The following is a 21,925-nucleotide window of genomic DNA, read 5'->3' as shown; positions in this document are numbered from 1 at the left end:
ATCATTATGGGCCAAAGTACCAAAACACAGCACATCTGCTACAAAACCCCAGCCCCTGCTGCAGCACATTGTTAGCACCCCTAATAAACGTTGTGCCTCTGGAAATCCCAGGTGCCCAATAATGCTTGTGTAAGCAAGCACAAGAATCAGCCCAGCTGCCAACTCCTGACTTGTTTGCATTCAATGTGCATTTAAAAGCAGGCAAAAAATAAAATAGAGTGAGTGGCTAACATTCCTTGGAAGGCCACTTGTATTTCAGATCACCTCAGCCTAGTGTCACCTTCAAAATTTGCCAGCAGATCTGGGATAATTTTTGCAGGGTGATCAAAGCTCAAAGAACAGCTCCAGCCAAGGACCCTTTATTCCATGGGGTTTCCAGGCAGGGCTTATGTAGTTGTCAAAGAGATCATGGGTTTTTTTCAGGAAAGAATTTCAGGGAGGAAGACTGGTGGGTACTGAAAGAAGCTTTTTGTCCTGCCACTAGATTCCAAGCAGGACACCTGGTTTCCTAAAAAATAAGTCAAAACAGGATCCTATTGCATCCTCCTGATCCCTGGCACAGTCAAGAGTGGCTGATGCTGAGGGCTGTCTGTTGCTCCACTGGGTCACAGCTGCAGCCCCTGGGTAAATCTCCTTGTGCTACATTTCCAGCCAGGAATGACCCTTTTAGAGCACAGCTCATCTCGCCCCAAAGGAGTCAGCTGGAATAAGTAAACAAAATTTCTCCAAACCCATCTTGTAGGCTGCCCCCTTCTGAAAGGTTGTTAAACTTTTTCCAGTCATGTGTGAGACCCTTGTCTTGGCCAGGGGCTGGAGGAGATGAGCAGGACAGCTCTGCTCAGCCAGGCAGGAGCTTTTGGGAAGTCACAACACCCTGGTGACCCTATGCAAGTTTTGCCCTTAGATGGGAAAAGTCCCATGTGATGCTTTTCAAAATTACCAATAAAACCATTGTTTCCTTTAATTCCATTGCTTTCTTTAATCTCAGAGGTGGAAAGGGGGGGTCTGTACAGCCTCTCAGTGCATTTATATCCACTGTTCCCTTAAGTATCCTCAGAGCAGGGAAAGCTTTCCTCATGGCTCCTGTGTGGCCAGAGATGTCCTATCAGGTCTCAGTGGGAAAGAATGTCCACCTCCTCCTCACCTGACCTAAACCTCTCCAGGTGAATTAAAATTATGTGAATCATTTTCTCTCCAGGTGAATAAAAATTTTACTCCTGCTGACTTTATAGTTGCCTCCTCTTGGTCTAAAATCATGGAAAATTGGGGCTTGGCATAGACTGTTATGGGTAACATACCCAAAGTATTCATCAGCACCTTGGGATTAAGTAGTCCCTGGCATTTCTGGCAGGAAAACAGGCAGATGTGATCAGACAGTTTCTCTGCCACTTCCTGTTCACTGTGAACCAAGGGATAATTTCCAGCTTTGTTTACATTCCCAAAGAGTTGAAACCAACAAGGTTTGTGCCAAAAGACAGCCAGGTATAGAGGGGAGGGAGAGGGGGAGAGAGAAAGGGAAATTTACTACTTCTGGGACACAAGAACCCATCCAAGGGTTCAACCTCAACTCTTACAACCAGGGAAGGCCAGGTCATGTGTGGGATTACTCACTCCTTTAATGAGTGGCTTCCCAAGGAGCAGGGGGTCTGTTACTTACCCCAGTACCTGCACTCACTGCATCATCTCAAACTGCTTTGAACAAGGGATAAGACCCACAGCAGAATTCTCTGGCATAAACTGAGCCCTCCCCATCATCCTTGTCCTGCATGGACAAGGTGATGGAGGCACAAGGAGTCACTGGCAGTGATTTGAAGTCTGATGGTTCCAAGTGATGGAAAACACGAGTGTTCACGTGTGGGTGTTGGTGCTGTGAGCCACTCACAGCCAGGCCCTGCCTCCAGCACATCAGGCTTCAAATTCTGCTTTTGTTTTTGTGTAAAGCAGCCTGTCCCTGCCCAGGCAAGAGCAGGATAGAAGCCAAGCCAGGCTGCAGGTACTGAGGGGACAGGAAAGAGCAGCTGTGGGAAGCAGCAAGCGTCCAGCCCAGACCATCTGCTGCAGTTGGATTAATCTCTAACCTGTGCTCTTAGCTGGCCAAAGGAAACTGTTAGGCTGAGTTTGTATCTCTAGCTCCAGGTTACAGCCTGGCAGGTTAAAATAAACCATCCTTGACTTTGTGTTAGCTTAAAAAGCTGGGTTGTGGATTAGAGATGTACAAGGAATTGTGGAAGGAGCTGTTTGTGATCACCAGTGAGGGAAGGAGGGGACAACTCCACGCTGCCAACAACTTGAGCATGGCCAGAGCACCTCCTTGAGAAAAAAGAAAGGATCAGAGGCCCAGGATAAAGGAGTGTCTGAAAAGAGCCTTGGACCCATGAGGAAAGGCTCTCTTCCGTTCTGGGATCTAGCGTTGTGTGCTCTGAAGGAGCAAATTTGAAACATTTTTTGTTCTCTTGTTACTATTGTTTCTCATTACCACTATTTGTCTTGTGTTCTCTTGCAAAGCATCCTCTGCCAGAAGAATAGCAATCTTGAAAAATTAGAAGTATTGTGGAAGAAGGAGGAGAATTTTTTTTTAATTTTCTTTTTGAAAATGTGAAATTAAAAAGAAAAAAAAAAAAATCAGACGTTTTCCATGCCAGTGAAAGGTAAGGAGAGAAACAAAAATGTCTGGAAAAAACCCTGTCTCCCAGCTTTGTTGAATGCTGGAGAAGGAGGAGATGGATGAAAAGCACTAATAAAAAGCAAAGTTTGAGGAGTGGACTTGAAGGCTGCCTTACTGCTTATCTGATTTCCCGCAAACGGGGCCGGCTGTCTCGCAGGATGGTTTCAGGTAACATCTGCCCGAGCCTCCTGACTCATCCCTGTGTGGGTTTTGGATGTGCTGGAGCTGAGCTGAACCTGCCAGGCTCTTACAGTCTGCTTTTACACACATGGAGGAGAGCTGGGCTGGTTGGACCGAGCCTCACAAAGCCTCTTTCTAGGAAAGGAGCTTTGCGTAACAGAAGGGAAAATAGGTCGATGTCAAGGTTTAGGGCATTTGCAGAAGAAAGTAAACAAGTGGTGCGGTGTGGCCGGGCTAGAGGGGAGAGCAGGGTCTGTTCCTGCCCTAGACAAGGCTGTGCTTTGAAGGAGGGTTTGGCTGGGAGGAAAGTCAGCCTCGTGTTTTCGGCAGCGGGACTGGGATTCTCCACGTGATCCTTGGCAAAGCATCCCATCCCAGGCTGTGTCTGCTCGCAGGGAGGAATCAGAGCCCCACCGCAGCCGGGGCTTCGGGTGCCGAGCTCTGTGGGGCACGACACGGAGCTTGCCGGGCCTGGGAATCGCTGCGGAGCTGCTGCGGGACCGGGAAGCTCACGGACACAGAAGATCGTGGCCGTGGCAGAGCCAGAGCGGAGCCTGCCCAGGGACACTCGGAAAGAAACAAAAAACAAGGCAAAAAAATAACAACCACCAGCCTCCTGCAAAAGCACCGCAAAGTCCTTACGAATGCCCTCGGGCATGGGCCAAGCAAAATCCCAGGGGAGGTTTTGGGAAGAGATCCAGCTGCCTCCCTGATACAGAACCACAGCACGGTCCCTTCCCTTGGGCCGGGGGAGAGGCTGGGCTCCCATCCAGCCACCAGCGGCCGGCTCTGTGCTGGCAGCCCGGGCCGTGGCCGTGCCCTCCCCGCCCGGGTACAGCCTGTGCCGGAGCTGTAGCACCCGGGGGGCTCTGCGGAACATCTGCCAGCGGCCCGGCCCCCGCCGCCAGCCCGCCAGGACATCTTGTTTGTGTTTTTGTGCGGAGCACACTCCCAGCGGGTTATGTCAGAGGTGAGGAATGCAGGGCCACCCTGTGTCATGAGATCAGACTTACATTTTTAGGCTGAGCGCTTACCGTATTTGCTGGGAAGCGGCGCGCAGGCGGCGCGGGGGCCCCGCAGGGGTGGGAGATCCCCTTCGCCCGCATCCCGCTTTTCCAGCCCTCGCTCCAGCGGAGCCGGGTGGGGCGGATGGGGCCCGTCTGCTGGAACAAGCTCTCCCTCTGTTCCTCGCAAGGAGCAAGAAAGGAAACGCAGTGAATTAAGGCGAATGAAAAGGCGGCAGTGAAAGGCGGCCGGGCGCGCTGCCAAGCGCGGGGAGAGAGCCGGTGGCGAGCTGCTCTCTGCCGCCGGGGAACGCATCGGCACCGCACCGGGAAACTCACCCAGCCACCCACAGAACAGCCCCGAAACAGGGCCTGAAAGCGTCAGCAGCGACACCAACCCACCCAGGGCCAGCGAGGAGGCTGGGCTTGGAGCCCTCGGAGTGAATTTGACCCAAAACACCGCCCCGAACAGTGGCTTTCCCCCGGTTCTGTTGCTGGGAGCCAACCCTTATGTCGCACCTTTCTAAAATTTCTGGACTGCTTGGTCCTTCTGCTCAAGGAAAGCTGGTGAAAAACAGCTCTGTTGATGTCACACAGGTGGTTCCCAAGTTTTCCTGCTTAAAACTTGGAGGCTCCTTTGCAGCTCTGCATCCCACCTAGGGTAAAAAGAGGGGAGATGCTTTGATCCTGGTGCCACTGCAGAGAAAACCCGAGGCAGGGTCAGATCCTGGCTCAGGAAAGGCTTCTCATCTCTGCTTTGGTGTGGCTTTTATTTTCCTTTACTTCTTTCTTTTTCCCCCTTTTAAAAAATTTTCCTGAAATAGCTACCAAGAGTAGATTGTGAGACTGAAAAGCCCAAAAGTGAAGAGAAACACTTCCACAGACCATGTCCAAAATGCTGCTGCTTGATATTTTTTGGTTTGTTTGCTTTGGTTTGGTTTTTTGTTGTTGTTCTGTTTTGCCCTGCAGAGGGTTTTGACATGGTGGTGTTTTGTTCTGTGTCAGAAGGAAAACAAACCCTGAAATACCAAAGTCTTTCACACAATGGTCTTTCCTTTCTCTAAACATCCCTGTGAGTTGGGCCTCTTGCAGCTCTCGACTCTTCCCAGAACAGGAGAATAAATACTAGGAAATCTGGAGGGATGAACTGCACGGATGAGCTGCAGGGAGCTGGCAGCACCAGCTCCACATTATTCCATGTCTCCAGCGTTTCCTGGTCCTCACCTGGAGGAGGCAGGTGAAACCTCCAGTACGTGCTGATGGTTCCTGTCCTACTGGGAGTTTTCTGCTGTCCACCTCAGTCTCCTTTTTGTGTCCTTGTGAGACATAACAGGACAATTCCAAGTCCTTATCTCTTGTCCTCTGGCATGTACTGTTTGTTGTGTCACTTCCAGACTTCTTTGGTCACTCTACCATAGTCCTAAAAGCCTTTTTGGGAGATTCTCCCTTTCGTGGCATGAAAATGCTGCTTTTAGGTCCTATCCAGACTTGTGGTGCTGTGAAGGTACCAGAGAGTGTCTTGAGGAAATGAGAGAGGCGACCAGCAGGGACAGAAGGGACTAGCAGAGAGTTCCAGCGGGACCTTCAGACCCAGAACCCTCCCCTGCTCACCCACAAAACACAAAGGTGATGTGTTGACAGGAAGGGGCTGGTTGCTGCCTCATAAAAATAAGGAGGGAGAAGCGATGCTGTGGGAAAATGAGGCTTGTTTAATGGTTTAGGAAATTATCTTCTCTTTCTTCCCACTCTCTTTGTCTGTCTTGCCCTTCATAAAGTCATGCTTCGATAAGATTTTCTTTTTTGTCATTTGGGGTGGAGATTTTGGTTCATTTTCCCTGGAATGAAAAAGGAAGGAAAATGGGGCTTCATGCAGCATTTATCAACAGCCTTGGACAGTGAGCCAGGGCCAGGTAAGACCTGGAGAAGAGGTTGCAGGTCCACGTTGGCTGATCCAGAAGACTTTAAATGACATGAAATAAGGATCTGGGCTTTCATTAGGTTTTTCAGCTGCCTGGAATGCTTTAAGAAACAGAAATTTTCAATAGCAATGATTATATATATATATATATATTTAGATTTTATATAAGTTCAGTTCTACTGCAGTGAACTCGTTTGCTTCTGTTATCCTCCTTCAGTTTGGGGGGAAACCACTGACATTGCTTAGCAACCTTTACATCACTTTGGTAGAGCACACTAATGTGGGAAAGACAAAGTTGATGTCTGTTACCCTGCCCCAGGTTACTTGATCACCCAAATATTAACTTATCTAACCTTCTTGTTTGCTTCTAATCACTATTGTTTTCTGAATTGCAGTTTGGCATCCTGAAATCATAGAGTATCTCTGGTTGGAAGGGTCCCAGAAGGATCATAGAATAGTTTAGGTTGGAAGGACCTCAAAGACCTTTGTGTTCCAGCTCCCTTCCATGGCCAGGGACACCTTCCACTATCCCAGGGTGCTCCAAGTTCTGTCCAGCCAGGCCTTGGACACTTCCAGGGATCCAGGGGCAGCCACAGCTTCTCTGGGCACCCTGTGTCAGGGCCTCACCACCCTAAAACTGTGAAAAATAAAAAGTGAAAAATAACCAAGATCAACAAGTTCAGCTCCCTGCTCCGTGCAGGACTGCTATAAATGTGCATTGCTTGACTTTAATATTGGCTTTTCACTGCCTCTGCAGCATGGCAGAGCACCAGGCTCTCTGGGGAGATCCCACAATACAAGGCACTAAAATCTCCATCTGACCCAAGCAGGCAGCTGCTTTGCCTTGCTGCAGCTCAGCAGTGGGATGTGTTGTGCCTGCCAAAGCAGATACTGAAGGTTCTTTCTTTCCTAATTGTCACTTTTTCTGTAACTGCTTTGAACACAGAACCAAGGAGCACGGAAAGAACAGTGCTTCCCCTGTCAGGGATGGGGTGGAAAAGGCAGAGAAAAAAAAAGACTGAAGGAAGAATGTGGCACCACAACATCCAGAGGCTTGACTCTGGGTTTGCTTGAAGCAGTGTAAACAAGCAGGTTACAAAACTTGGACCACTGACTGGCCCTGGCACCAGAAAAACAAGGAAAACATGTTTTAGACCAATTATACTGTAGAAGATATGTGAGATTTTCAAGACACCTAAAGCCATCAACATCAGACAGTGCAGTAATTTGAGTTTTAGGGCCAGATGTAAACATCAGGGCTACAAGAACCAGATACTTAACCTGATATAAAGTGACTGTTTTATTGTTTCTAAAGACTTTGCACTGTTTGAAAGATTACCTACCATAAGATCTCTCTGCTGCTCCTCTAACCTCCCTGCTGGGATGCTCTGCAGCTGGCCCAAGCTCATCTTCCCCAAATTCTTTACCCATCTTTCCGCTCCCTGTGCTCCAAATCTCAAAATAACTCTGGCATTTCATGCAAACTGTCTTGAGTGTGCCTTTTTCTGCTGGATACTCATCCAACCTTTCCTGACCTGTGGCCGCATTTCCCCACTCTTTGTAACCTACAAGCTCTCTGCTCATAATCAGGGCAGGACTGCCCTGGCTTGAGCTCCTTCCTACGAAACTCACTGGAAGAACATCCCACATTCTGGACTCCTGAGTAACTCAACTCACCTACACAAAGAAAAATGAGGCTGAGCTGGTAGGTCTGAGCAAAGGGCCCAGGTCAACCCCTGTGGAGAAATAGGACAGGATTTGCAGGAAGATCTTGTTCCTTGATGTTCTCCAGGTTCCCACTGGGGGCCAGGCAGAGCTTCCTGGCTTTCATGGATTCAGCTCTCTGTCCCTCCAGACCACCTCTCCACTGGTCTATCTCCATCTGGTGTCTCCCCATCCCATGATTGAGCAGGTTGTCCTGCTTCCTGATTCATCCTTCCTGCTTCCCACAGAGCCACAGAAGCCCATGGTGGTTTTGGTTCTCCTGAGCTGTGGTTCATTGCTCCAGCCCTTTATACTCTTCTATCTTTCAGGGGAAAAGCAGCTATCAGTACAATGGTCCATCTTCCTTTACTAACCAAGCACACACTTCAGCTGCCCTACCCTTCCCAGGAGGGTGGATAGCTGGGAGATGGGGAGACACCTGAGAAATGATCAATGGTCCTCCCACTCCAGAAAGGGGTGTAGGAAGTTTCAGACAGCCTCAGAACGGTGATTTCATCCCCTTCAGCAGGCCCTTTGCCAGGCACATCCTGTCCAGCTTGTGCTAGACAGACTGGCAATGAGAAGAGTCGGTGGCAGCCAATTCCAAATGGCCAAGACCAGCCTCTTTCCAGGGCTCGGGAGCTGATTCACGTTTTGGTTTTCTGCCCCACCCAGTCTAGAGTGAGTTCAGCACATCCCTCTGAGCTTCACTTTCCTGCTTTCAAGGCTCTCCCTCCTTCAGAGATCCTCCCACATTCATGGCCCAACCCAACCGCCACCAATTCTCTTTTCCTGGACTGGACACCAGGGCAGCAGCCAGGAGCTGGCTGGCTTTGATTCATCATCCTCTAGGAAAAAAGCTGCTGATCCTGCTGGTGATGCTTCCTCTTGACTGTCTGGCCCAAAGACTTTGGTGTTCATCTCCACCCCTGTCTCGAGGGGAGAGGCCACTTCCAAGGGCCACTGTCCCTACGGGGCACTGCTGAACACGGAACGTGGGAAGAGAAGCTGTGGGGAAAAACACGGCCGTGGCAACATGAGAGCACATTCCTATCCCACCAGCTTTGTGCCACCAGGCAATGCTCAAGTTTGGTGTGTTTTGAAAATCAAAACCTGATGGTTTCCCCCAGGACTCAGGCTCCTGAATGATGTAAGCATTTGTCATCCTTCTCCTTAAATAACTACAGAGCAGAGCCAAATGGGTTTTCTCTCCAACAGATGGGCTGCTGACAGGTGCTGCTGGAGGCTGAGAGATGGAAAATCAAGGATGCCCTGATATGGTCTGTCACTAGCTTGAAGAGAAAAAAAAGCAGGTGAGGTCTGGTCTTCTTGTTCTGCCACATTATTCAGATGCTGTGGAAGTATAAAAACACAATATTATTGTGTTAGGGAAATATTATTATCTTGTCTTAAAGGCAGGGGAATGGAATATGTCCTAAAGATGGAAGACTGGGATATGTCCCTTGGAACAAGGAGGATCTGCTTCCATAACACAGGTCCCAGAATAAGCAGGGTTCTGTCAGAATGGCATTGTGTAAAATAACAGAAAACAAAAGCTTTTCTTTGTCCCTAAATAAGTAATTTCTGTGCTTCCTTTGTGGTTCACTCTTAAAGGCTTGCTGAATCCAAAGAGGATGTGGTCACACTCATTGGAAACTCCAGATGCTACAATATAAAAACAAAAATCTGCATCAAACCCACATTTTTAATGAGTTAAATCTCATGTGCTTTCACTCTATTTTTCTCACAGGGTGATGGCAGGCTGCTGCACTTTTCATGTCCCTTGGAGAGCATTTTCCCAGTTCCTCAGAAATATCCCCCTTGATTTTTTTGACAGGACACAGTCTTTTGTTATTTACTGATGTCACTGTAGCCTAGGAGAGAAATCAACAGAGTCATGAATTATGGACTATGCTTGTAGGACATTTCACTCTGTTTGATTTAGTGTGAACAAATTCCAGATAATTAGAGATGAGTTCGAGTTACAACACTTCACTTCTGTCTTCTGAGCTGCCCTAAGTGGTGAGGAGTGTCTGGGTTAGAGTGTTTTCATGGGAAGGTGAGATCCTTGTGTGTGTAGGTCTCAGTTTTGAAGAAGCCTAATATTACAGCAATGCAGCTGTGTCTCCACTCAGGAAACACATTAGACTTTGAATAAAACCCACAGAATCCCCAGGGTGAAAGCATCACATGGTGGTGTGTGGGTTTTCTTCAGCTTTAGCTGTGGCATCCTCCAAGTGCTCCTTCACTGGCAGGTAATTTCCATCCCAGCTACCACCTCCTGCTGCTGAGCCCTTGAGGGATAAGTAAATAAGCACCTTGGCCTGAGTTTTTGAGGGACTGCTTGCACATAAAATGTACCATCTCTGCAAAGCTTTCCACCAGCATCCTCATTTTGTGCATAGAAAAGCAATTCCAGCCTTCCATTCAAATAAAAAAAACCAAAAAACAAAACAAGAAAACAAACAACCAAAAAATGGAAGGGGTATGGGAAGAGGCCAGAGTCTTGCTTTCTTCTTGAACAACAAAACCCTTGCCTCAAAGCAAAACCAAAGTCACTTCATCATGATTTTGGAAGAGGATGTACAGTGCTGTGGTACAACAGTGAGGGGAGGGTGTCCCTGAGCACACAGCCACTCCAGGGCACAATTAGGAGAGTTAACTGGACTTTTCCATCTGAGTGCTCCGTTTATTATAAATAACCACCACTTTAATCAGAACTCACTGCCTGCTGGAAGTCCTTTGGTAACGCCATTGTCGTCTGTGGGCACTGGAGGCTGAGGAGAAGGATGTGCTGGTTATTTGATGGACTTTTTCACGAGGGCTACGTGTAGTTCACTCCATGTGCACAAAACACCACAATTTGGAAAGTCTGGGTGATCTTTGGCAAGGTCCTCTTCATAGACCCACCTACAGCACCAAACACGCTCCTTAAGATAGTCAAGGCATAGGTGATGCACCCCTGACTATCCTTGGAGTTTATAGTTCCTACAAACCTAAACCTATAGTTGGTTAAAAATCTGAAAAAAATATGACTATATGTGGACATTGGGCCTGGAGGATGCCTCAGCTTGGGTTTTGAAGGTTTAGCTCATGATTTTTAACTCCTGGACATCACAAGAGCAAATATGAGTTGCTTGCAGTCTGATGAACCCCATGGTTTCCAGACAAGCACTTGACCCAGAGAATCAAGCCAATAACTGCGTGACTCACAAGGAAAAATCATCAACAAGAACAATAAAAATCCTTGGAAAGATGAGTGGACTCCATTACCCTGTAAAACACCACAATGGCACAGTCAGTTATGGAGCAGCACTTTTACCACCTAGGAGAAAAGGAGGCATGGACCTTCTTTGGATGTGAAAGTACAACCCTGCTTATTTCTATCTCTTCTGGATGAGTGGGACAAGGAAGGCATCAAGAAATCTAAAACAAGAGAAGGAACAGAATGAATATTTAAGGAAAAAACTTACAGCATATTGCAAAATATTTTTCTCTTTATATCCTTTGGGGTAATGGTTATTCACCATCTGAATGGTGCTGTTGGTTGTGACTCCTCTCAGGATGTAAATCACAGAGTCACAGGGTGGTTTGGGTTGGGAGGGACCATAAAGATCATCCAGTTTCAACTTCCCCATACATTAGAAGCAGAGCTGTGCTGCACATGCAATGGGCTGAATGGACAACTCAGTCCCTGGGGTAGTGTCTGGTGACAGGTGGCTTTGATGAGATTTATAGGACAGCCACTCATGGTGGAGAAAAGCACTTGGGGTCCCAGCTGGGTCATGTTTTACATGCAGTCATAAAAAATCAAACAGTCCTTTAACATGCCATCAGCAGATAGAAGAAGGTTTTTTTTTTAAACCAGAGTCATAGCAGGTTGTGGCCAGTACTGATTCCTTGCTGTCGTGGTCAGAAGTCCCCTCTGATGCACGGGGGGACTCTCCTATCCTGTGCTGATGTGACCTGGAAATCCCTGTGGTCTTGGAGTTCCCCTGGCTCCGGGCCCTTGCAGGGGGATGAAGGCACTGATTGCTGTTCAACATCCTGTCCCACCAGAGGCTGGATGGAAAATATTGATTTCCTTTCAGAGGAGGCACATTCAGAGATGCATTTATTGAGGGCTTGTTTCTCCTCAGAGGCAAAGGGAATGCAAAGACAAAGCCCTGTTGAGGGCTCCAGGCATGGAGCAGGAAGATAACACTGACACAAGGCTCTATAACATGCAAGGTCTTGGTTTCCTACACCAAACCACAATGCAGACTCCTGGATCCTTTGTCAGCTACCATAGAGCCAACAAATATTAAATTAAATGCTGTCTCCACCAAGGTGCTGACAGTCCCAAGGTGACATCTCTTGCTGTTCCTTCTACAAAATTCCATATCCTGTCTGGGGGTGCCTTCAAGCTAAGGTGCACTTTCAGACCCGAGCTTCATGGCTGGGAAGAAGTCCCCTGGGATCAAATGCAGAGGCAGCAGAAAACATGACTGAGGCGGCATGAGGTGTTTGACCTGGTGGCAGCAATAATCGGCTCAGATTTGTTTGGCTCGTGGATATTCACCAGTGTTGTTGGAAATGGGATGTAAGAGCAGCACCAGCCCTGAGGTGCCACATTTTTCTGCAGGTGGCTGCAGTGATTGCCCTTTTGAAGGAGGTTATTAATCTTTCCCATGTCATTGCTTTGAGTGCTGGAGCAGTGAAACACCCATTCTGCAGCACCTAGAGAGGAAGCCCAAAGACCTGGCTCCTCAGAGAACAACCCACACCCACCCACTCTAAGGACAGAGAGTCCTCTTTAGAATTTCACAGCCACTTGGGAACCTTGAGGTTGAACGCCCCTCCATGGCACATACCTGGAGGAGGACCACTTAATCTTCTCCGGCTGTAAGAATTTGTCTTAACTAAAGATTTTCAATTAAAAGTCAAGACTGAATTGCTGCAAAGTGCTGGAGACAAGAGTCATTAATACTGGAATGCAAGTTTTAAATAATTTTTAATATGCTCTGCCAGGCATCCATAAAAAGCCCTTAATCAATATGCGCTTCAATTCCTTGCATTAGGGTTTGGGAAATTTAAATTCATGGCAGGGGAAGGGTCAGGAAATCATAATGAATTTCCATCAGAGCTCTTGCACACCCAGACCTGGGAGATCATCAGGGTCCGAGCTGTTGGGAGGGTGTGACCAAACAGATCAGACTTTTTGGTGGTCCCAGTCTCTGGAGAACAGGTGTTGTGGCTTGTCAGTGATATGGAAGTAAATCTGTGAGTCCCTGTTGGTGACAGCAGCTGTGATTTTGCTTGGCCATTTCAGCCAGTATCAAATATTCACTGGCACTACTGGCAATTTAAGCATTACCTGACCGTCCCCTGGTGAGAAGAGCAGAGAGGATGAGGATGGGCTGAGCTGTAGACATCAGGGCTGCAGGTGCTCATGCTTGGGGATCCCAAATCTTCACATGCAGCATTCCCATGCCCTCACAGATTTGATAACTCTCTTCCTGCACACAAACAGGATCAGTTTTGTGGTTGGTGCACAAGAAAATCAAGTTGATACACCTGCTTCTTACTGCCATCATATCACAGCAGGAGCATGGAGAGGCACAAGCTTTCCCAAGGTGAGGAGGAACAAGACAATCCAACCCACCCAAGAAGACACTGTGGCAATGTTGGTTTGAAGCTAAACTTGTGCTTAATAATTTGGCTGGATACAGGCCAGAGGTGCAGGAAAGAAATTTCCAGTAAGGAGAAACCTCTAGGAAGAACCAAACCCTAGAGGAAGCTCAGGGTGAGGTTTGTGTTTCCTATTTCAGTCTAAAAAAAACCCTGTCCCAGGAGGGGGTGAGTTTCAGTAACATCCAGAGTGTCTCCCACACACGCACACCAAATATTCCATTTCTTTGTATCCAGCACAGGGGCAATGACAGTAAAGCAGATGGAAATTCCACATGCAGATAGACCCTCAGAACATCCTTCCCTGCAGGTAGTCCAGGGACAGAGCAGCACCACCCTTGGAATGGCTCATAGGAGGAGGGACGCATCAAAAGGAGCAGTGGTGGCTGTTGCAGCCAACTTGACCCCCCAGAGATGACAACAGGGCCTAGGGATTTATCCCGTGGTTATCTGCATGCTCTGTGCCATGGGTTTGGATGAGGAGTGGGTATTTCTCTCACCATTTTTCCTTGGGGGAAGGCAGGAGCTGGGGCCTGTGCCCTAGGAGCAGGCTGCATGCAGCCACACTATTTCAAAGGCTGAAAAAATGCAGCCCTGTAGAGGAAAGTCAGGTAAAGCTATTTATTAGACTGCCTCAGGCCCTGCTTAGTTTACTGCCAGCCTAAAAATCCCCCAGTGCAGGGAAATCAGCTTGGACCGTGTGTGCACATTGCTGCAGCTCAGCCTGCGTTCGGAGGGCGCATCTGTCTGATTTTGCAACCCTTGACGCTTGAAATGAGCTAGGGAAAAGCAGGCAGCCCTTTGGAGAGGGACAGGGGAAAACGAAAAAGGAAAGAAAAACAGAAGGAAACCAAAAGCGCGGGTAGGAGGGAAGGGAAAGGGAGGATTGTGTCTCGGGCAGGCGTCGGAGCCTCTGAGGACTGTCCCCGCCGTCGCCCCGCATTGCGAAAGAGCCTCTGGCTCGGGTGCCCCTCGTTTTTCCAAGGGATGCCGGCACGGAAAGCCTGTCCCGGGCGCTGCTCGCAGGGCGCAGCGGGGATGCCGGGGAGCCGGGAGGCCCCGCGCCGGGGCCGGGATGCGGCGGCAGCGGCAGCGGGATCGCAGCGGGGCCGCTGCCATCTAGTGGTACCGGGACCCGGTGTCCTCCCTGCCCCGGCCGAGAGAACCCCCCGAACACAGCCCAGACCCCTCCGACACCCCCCGCCATCCCTCTGCATGCGGGGGAATCGCCTTCGGGTTTGGGGGGTTCCGAGGGGATTCTGCCAGCGGGGCTGGAGCATCTGCCGGGAAAATCCGCCGAGACGTAAATGCGGTGGAGCGTGAATGTTTGCGAGCTGAGGAGCCGCGCCGACCCAGCAGCCATGGACTTCTGCCTGTGGCTCTCTCCCCCTCCCCTTCCTGCACCTTCTCCTCTCCTTATGCCTCTGCGAAGGGTTTATCCTCCTTTCCCTCCATTAAAAGAAATACCCTGTGGCAGGAGCAGGGCTCTCCCCTCCCCTCCATCCCTTCACATTGACTGCAGGCTCCCTCCTGCCTCCCATTTTGTGGTCTCGTTGCTCCCCCACTGCTGCTGGTCCCCACGGAGAACGGCGGGAGGGACACAGCCGCGTTTCTTCTCTTCCTTCTCGCATGTCTTTAACACCACAGATCTTTCAGGGATGCTGACACCTCTCTGTTTCTGCATCCTGAAGTTTGCAACCTGAAAGGGGGGGAGGGGGGGCGAGGCCTGAACCCCCCATTCCTTTGTGTCTTCCTGTAAATTCCATCATGCAGCAAATCTCCCCTGTTGTGCTGGGAGCTCCCCTCTACTTTGGGGGTAACAGTCCCATTTCATACCCAGGGAAGGAAATGGAGATGGCTTTTCAAAGGCCACCCCAGAAGGGGATGGACTAATGCACTTCCTAGATCCCATCCTGCCCCTTGGGGTCCTTTTGAGGGGTACAGAGCAGAAAACTAACATGGACATGTTTAACCAGCCCCCACCATGATGCTTATCAGGAGCAAAGAGGTGCAGAGCTGGAATCAGATTTAAAAGGAGAGGGAAAGCTGGGCCCTGGGTAGTTGTGAGATGTCAGCCAGGGTGATGTTGTGCCCAGGAGCACCCAAGGGGTGTCAAAGATGATGCCAGCAATGGGTCCTCTTGGCAAACCAGACCAGACACAGAGATCATCTCTGATGGAGTGGGTCAGAACAGTCTGGCAGCACCCCAAGACCCAAGAGCACAGGGAAGATAGCACAGGCACACTGTGGGTTTGTGCCCACAGGCCCTCCATTGGATGCACAAAGCCCTTCCCCCTGAAATCAGCTTGGAGATGAGGTTCAACCAACCCCAGATGTGACCCAGTTCTGGGAATCCAGTTTGCTCATGGTCTCTTGTGTCAGCTATGGCTGGGTGCAAAACCCTGCCTGATTTTCCTGCCATCCTGCACAACTTAACAAGTATCCAGCAGGAATCCAAGGATTCCAAATCAACACTCTCCATCTTCACCAGCACCATGACAAAAGGGCCATTCCTTGTGCTCTCCCCACTCACCGGCCTCTAACCTTGCTCCAAAAACGTGTTCACCCTCGTTTTCCTTCCCTTTTTTCCTCTTCTTTTATCGCTTTGTTCTTTTATCTAAAAAAATCCAAACCCAACACAACTTTAGAAGTTCAAGTTGACTGTAGAACCCAAACCTTGTGCTAGCCCAGAGCATGGGCAGACAAACACATTGTGAAGGATTTGTTCACAAGGACAGGTCTTGCTCCATAGGTGTTCTCAGCCAGATGCTTCTTGAAGTCCTTTGTGTGAAGTGCTGCATCCACAGTTAGTTGGGAATGGGGCAGGGAGGGGATCTTTTTGGCCCTTGTGTTGAGGTTGCCCCTTACCAGCTGGTGACAGTGCTGGAACTGGTCCCAGGCATGTTTTTTTTTTTCCAAGGAGAGGCGTTGCAGGGGTCAGCACCCTGTGCAAGGCAGGATTTCATCCAGGGGAAAAGGCTCAAGACACCAGTCTGGCCCATCTCCATCCTGCAGTCCTGCCCTGGGGACCAAGCCTCTGCCACTGAGGAGGGGAGGAAGCCTTCTAGGAGGAGGAAAAAGAGATTTTTGAGAAATGCTGCTATGTGGTATGGGTACCTTCAAGTGTAGCATAGGAGAACAGAGCTGCCTCTGGTCACTAGTGTTTCCCATCTCCCAGGGTTCTGACCATGTTCCCTCTACCATCCCAGCTGACTGGGATTCCTCATTCCTCCACATGAGCCAGTTCCTTCCAAGGCTGATTCCACAATCTTCACATCTTAACTCCATGACAAGCTAGAAGGGGACTGCAGAGCCAGTCCTTACACTTTTATCAGCAGAGGATTAATTAAAAAAAAAAAAAATCAGAAATAGAAAACAGCTCGGCATTAACCTCATGCTACAGCAATTTCCAAGCAGGTACGCCAGCGAAATAAAAACAGCAATTTGCAGCTAAATAAAAATAACAGTTAAGCATTTGAAACACAAATGCACCATTCAGGAGCAGCAGATAAATATTCAGACGCGTTCATTAGGAGGTTGAGGCTGTCTCTCAAATAAACAGACAGGTACAAAATAGCAGCCTGAATACTCCAATTACGCCAACATTGCATCAGTGCCGATGCTCCCGGCTCCGAGAGTGGGAGGGGGAGAAGGAGAGAGGGTGAGGAGGAGGAGGGCAGTGGGGAAAGCGTGTGTGGGAAATGCATTATTATTATTACTGCTTTTTTTTTAAATTTGCCTTAAATTTTGTTTTATGTAACTGGTGTTTGGATTCTCTTCCAGAGAGGGTTTAATTCTTGAGGATGGGGAGTTCTCTTGCGGCACCATGCTCGTCACGGCTCCTCTGCCTGACCTGGGCTTGCTTGGCCTGGCTCCCAGGGAAGACCCCCCACACTGGGGAAAGCAGGACTTGGCCTCCTGCCCGTGGCCCTAAACCCACCCTGCACAGCCCCGGGGCAGCGAGGCACGGCCGTGGATCAGCGCAAAGCAAAACAGTGCCGAGCCCAAAAGCTACAAAGCCTTTGGAGCTCAAGTACTGCAGCTGACTGGAAAAACAACACGCTGCCCCCAGCCCCCTGCCATCGCCTTCGCTCCTGCGAGTCCCTGCCCCAAGGCCGGGACACCTATGGGGCTGTGGCTCTGGGACGAGGGAACACTGAGCACAGAGGGTGTGGGTGGTGCTGGTGTGGGCCTGGGGATGCTCAGGGACAATGGGGTGTCCCCCACCCCTGGACAGCGACACTTCTGGGGGTGTCAGGTGTCACCTAAAGGGGAGCAGGTACCACCCTACCCCACGCACCCCACGGGAGGTGCAGTACTCCCACCACACACGAACCCTGCTGTGGGGCTGGGGGTGTGCTCAAGGACCGTGGGGTGCCCCCCAACCCCAAGGCCAGCCACACTTTTGGGGTGACACGTCACCTGAAGGAACCGGGCAGGCGTCACCCTGCCCCACGCACAACTCGGGAGGATGTGGCACTTCCCAGCATACACAAACTCTTGTGTGGTCCGGAGGGGCTGCCCGGGGGTGTCTTCGGTGGTGTCCGGTGTCCCCGGGAGGGGTGTGGGGGTGGCAGGTGCCGCCTCTCCCCGCTCCGGCCGCGCGGGGGCGCAGCGCTCCCCTCACGGGGGCCGCGGGAGCGCGCACCGGCGGCGCTGCGCGTGCGCGGTGCGCGCCCCCTGCCGGCCGCGCGCGCGCGCCCCGTGCCGAATCTGCGGGCAGTGCGGAAAGTGCCGCGCTTCACCCGCGCCGCGCTTTACCCCGGCCGCGATTTCATCATGCGGGGGGCGGGCGCCGCTCCGCCCGCTCCTCCTCCTCCTCATGCCGCTTCCCCGTAGCGTCCTGCCCGCCCTGCTGCGCCGCCTCGCCCGCCCGCTCCGCTCCGCCGCCCCCCCCGCCATGGACGGCCCGCAGGCCGAGGCGCTGCTGGCGCCGCTCCGGAACGCGGTGCGGCAGCAGGTAACGCGCCCCGGCCCGCGCCCCGCCGGAGGGGCTCGGGGGTGTCGCCCGGGGGTCGGGCGGGCTGTGGGAGGTGCCCCCGGGACCCCTCGGGGGTTGCCCGCCCTGCGGAGGGGTCCTGGCGCATCCCCACGGGCGCTGCGGCGGCTCCGGCTCCCGGCTCGGAGCGGCCCCCGGCTGTCCCCGTGGGTGTCCCCGGGGTTCCTGCCCAGCGGGTGCGGGGCGGCCCCTCGGGCACAGCTATCGCGTGCGGGTTTCCCCCCTTGGCTCTTTGCCCTCCGGAGCTGCCTGGCAGGGCTGGGTCTGTGCGTCAGCCTACCTGGGTGTCCCCTCCCGGGCTGGCTGCGCCCGGGCTGGCTCCCCGTGCCCTGCCCTAGGGCCCCTCCTCGTGTCCCTCGTCCCTTCGGGGTCACTCGGTGATGTCCCCTCCGAGCTGAGTTTCGGAGGTAAATGACATTCTCTGGAGTTGCATATTTGCCTGATGCAGTAAGGGATGGTAATTCCTTTGCGTATTTTCCATTTCATCATTCTCATTAATCTAGGTGGGTGATGTGTCCTTTTGGCTGGGGCTGCATCGCATTCTCATCCCATCTCCCTCCTTTTACCTCTATAACCCCTCGTACCTGAGAAGGGTTTGGTTGTCTCTTCGTTTCCTAAATAAACCTTGGCACTCCGGCTGTGTACGGTAATGGATCTTGCGCAGTTCCTTTTCCTCTCTTCACCACCTGCCAGACCTGTGTGTCCCCCATGTGCCTCCTTTAAGTGGCTGAATCCATATTATTCTCCTTAGCTATGCGTGTGTCCCTTGTATTCGCAGATTTGTGCGTGTGTTTCCCCATTAAATGAGTGGATTTATGGCCCTCTAATTATGCCAGCACTTCAGTGAGTTTTTATTATGAATCACTGTACAGCATAATGCCTTGGCAAGAGAGCTGCTTGTAAATAAAGCAATGATCTCTAGAACCAGCCAATTTATTTAGTTTAAAATCCTGGGTGCTGTCATTTGCCTGTGAGTACCAACGCACCCCTTCTTTTCAGGGGTTTAAACTGGGATGTGGGGCACCAAGGGAAAAAAAAATTGTCCAGCTGGGGCCACACATATTGTGTTGTACAACTGGCTGTAGTAATTCCCAGAGATATTCTCACAGGAGGAAAGGGAGGGGATAACAAAGATCGGGGTGGTTGATGCCTCTGGATGCAGGAGTCTGTGTCTGGCAGCTCCAGGAGAAGTGGTTTAATTAAACCTAAGGGACTCAGCCTATGGAGAGGGAGCAGCCTATCTTCCTGCAGCAGTGCCTGATGCAATAAGCTGCCGTGATCCAGGGGTGGATCCCTCCCTGCTCTGCTGGTCTGTGGGACAAAGCTGCAGCAAAATTTGCCACATCGAGTGCTGCTGTGCACTCCTCCTCTTGGGCAGGGCTCGAGATTGGAGCTGTAATTAGATTGAGTCCTGTCAGCAGGCGTAATTATTTGTTTCAGTTGTGTTTGGGTTGTTTTTGGGTTTTTTTTTTTTTCCTTCTCCTTGCGTATGTCTGAGCACTCTTACTTATAGGTCAAGACAAAGAGTTGCTGTGTGCTGCTTTTGGATGCTCAGCAGTGAGCAGGGTGAGGGCTCTGTTGAGTCAGCAGGAGCTGCTTTGCTGCTGCCTTGATGTTTTTCCACTGCCGACCCCCCTGGCTCAACAAAGGCAATTTGGATTTCTACTTTAAAAGAAAAAAACACCAGCTCAGATCCCTCCCTCTGCCACGTTTCCCAGGAATGGCAATTGCAGTCCTCAGCCCCAGAGTGAAACTTTCAGGTTTTGGTTTAAGTAGTTAACAGGAAGGAAACAGCAGATTTGTTCTGTTCTTTTGTAGCTGATGGGGTTAATCCTGACAGGATTCTTATTTTTCCTTCTTCTCCTTGTGTGTGTTTTAATGCAGTCCTTGGAGACTTCCTTTTATTAATAAAATGAGCCTTTGAACCCCTCAGTCTCTGGAGCACTTTTATCTTTTCTAATCTGATTACTGAATGGCAATCTGTGTAGTCTCTTCTCTTTGCTTTCTCAGTTACCTGTGATGTTTATATCAGAAAAGTTCAGAATCTAGGGAGAAAAGTTGGTATTGTGGAAATGTTGTATTCTCTGTGGATTATGGGGGCCTTTTCCTTTTTTTTTTTTTTCCTTTTTCCCTCAAGATATGCAAGGTACAAGAAAAATGCTGAACTTGGAGCATCCCATTTTTAGAATATCCCACTTGGGGTGGCTTTGGCATCTCTTTTTTCCTCCCAGCACCTTTGTCCTTCTCAGCAATTCAAGCTAGATCCTGGTTTTGGTGAAGAAGAGTGGACTCAAAGGAAGACTTTTAGTTAACTTATCTCCAGGAGCAAGCTGGGCTTGACAGCTGAGGATCATGTTCATAAAAGAACCTTTTTGGGTGTGTTGGGATTGAGCACTTCCCTGGGCTGAAAGGGGAGAATTGTCCCCACAGGGCAGAGAGACCTTTGTGGAATTGTAACAAGGTGGTGCTGGTTTGACTCAGGTCAAGACCTCCTGTGAGCCCACTGCAGGGTTTTGCTGCTGTGAAATATTTGGCTTTGGGTTTTTTTTTTATAGGGCATTTTTTTGTTGTTGCTGTTGACTTTTTTCTATCTCAGAGTTACTGAAGTGGTTTTAAAAATAATAACAATTTTTACTCAAAATGCAATGTGTTCTGTGCTTAGATATTGGGCTGCAAATATAATAAGTGCATCCTCAAAGACAGAAACCAGGAATTTGTGGAAATGTGATGTACACAGAGGAATACAATTACACATGGATATTGAATAGCAGCTCTGTGATTTAACAGTTGTGTGGGGTGGTTGAATTTCCCTAATGAAGTCTACTCTGCAAACTCTTAAAGCGTGTTTCTCACTCACAGCCTCTGGAGACCTGTGTGCAGGCTGGACAAAAATCTCCTTTTGGATTGTCAGGGGAGCTGGAAGAATGAGAGGTCTTATCTGTGGCAAAGAATGAATCTATAATGTTCTTTTCCCCCTAGGGAGAGTTGGTGAGGAAGCTGAAGGAAGAGAAGGCTCCCCAGGTTGACATAGACAGAGCAGTAGCAGAGCTCAAAGCTCGGAAGAGGGTCCTAGAAGCAAAGGTGAGTCTGGAAATTAAATTCTGAGTTCCACAGTTTTGTCTGAAAAGCCTTGAAATCTCTTCTTAATTAATTCTTTATTGCAGGTTTGGTTTAGATAGTCCTAGACTGAATCACTTTGGAAGTAGTTTTTACAGGTTTCCAACTAGTGGCAATTTCATTCTTTACCTGTTACACTAATTTCTGTTAGCATTAAACCAGTGTGGAAGCAAATACATTCAGGCTGCTCAGTAATCGAAGCTGAAATTGAGTGTATATTCACTAATCTTTGTTTGCTGTATAGATTTTTTGTGTGCTGTGAGAGCACATGCTGGTAACTGTGGTGAATTTTCAGATACTTTGTGCATTGAAATTCCCTGAACTGTTATAAAATGAGTCTATTTAGAAATCACCCATTTTGCTACAGTAACAAAGTTTTTGTAAATGTTTCAAATGACCTGCACTTCTCCTCAGCCTTAGAGGTGAAATTGTGTTCCCTTTTAAATGCAGCCATACTCTGAAAAGTCTTTGTGCAAATTAAATGATGGAATTTGAAGTTTGCTGTCTTTAGATCAATAAAGAAGTAAAATATGCTTTCTTATCCTGTGAGCTTCCCTCCCCTTCCCAGACTGAAACAACAAAAAGAAACTCTTGAAGCTTAAAAACAATCAGTTGTGCAGATTCACCCAGGTTCTTTCTGATTTCTATTTCATGTAAACATAATTGTA

The 21,925-nt window shown here is 49.6% G+C and overlaps 2 protein-coding genes and 1 long non-coding RNA gene across 4 annotated transcripts in view; 1 reads left to right on the top strand and 2 right to left on the bottom strand.

Moving 5' to 3' along the window:
• Window positions 1–2,591: 2,591 nt before the first annotated feature.
• LOC131576194 (uncharacterized) lies at window positions 2,592–4,855 on the bottom strand. Of its 2 annotated transcripts, none has more exons than XM_058832603.1 (2): window positions 3,880–4,855; window positions 2,592–3,412 (listed from the first exon to the last, which is right to left on the bottom strand). In XM_058832603.1, exons 1-2 carry the CDS (start codon window positions 4,163–4,165, stop codon window positions 2,913–2,915), a joined length of 786 nt encoding a protein of 261 aa, XP_058688586.1. In that variant the 5' UTR covers window positions 4,166–4,855; the 3' UTR covers window positions 2,592–2,912. The 2 variants fall into 2 exon arrangements, with proteins under 2 accessions (XP_058688586.1, XP_058688587.1); XM_058832604.1 differs by having other exon boundaries at window positions 2,592–3,399.
• Window positions 4,856–12,533: 7,678 nt separating this feature from the next.
• LOC131575991 (uncharacterized) lies at window positions 12,534–19,969 on the bottom strand. Its single transcript, XR_009276896.1, has 4 exons — window positions 18,421–19,969; window positions 16,010–16,205; window positions 12,828–12,969; window positions 12,534–12,741 (listed from the first exon to the last, which is right to left on the bottom strand). It is a non-coding gene; the product is annotated as an uncharacterized LOC131575991 (long non-coding RNA).
• Window positions 17,888–21,925, top strand: part of GARS1 (glycyl-tRNA synthetase 1) — a 23,778-nt gene continuing 19,740 nt past the window's right edge. Inside the window, exons 1-2 of the mRNA XM_058832191.1 lie at window positions 17,888–18,101; window positions 21,120–21,221. Of these exons, the coding sequence (XP_058688174.1) occupies window positions 17,964–18,101; window positions 21,120–21,221 (240 nt within the window). The 5' untranslated portion in view covers window positions 17,888–17,963. The remainder of the gene's footprint in view (window positions 18,102–21,119; window positions 21,222–21,925) is intronic.

This window comes from Poecile atricapillus, chromosome 2 (assembly GCF_030490865.1).
Source record: "Poecile atricapillus isolate bPoeAtr1 chromosome 2, bPoeAtr1.hap1, whole genome shotgun sequence".
NCBI classification, from domain to species: domain Eukaryota; kingdom Metazoa; phylum Chordata; class Aves; order Passeriformes; family Paridae; genus Poecile; species Poecile atricapillus.
Note: the sequence above shows the minus strand (reverse complement) of the source record. Positions and strands in the feature narration are given on the sequence as shown.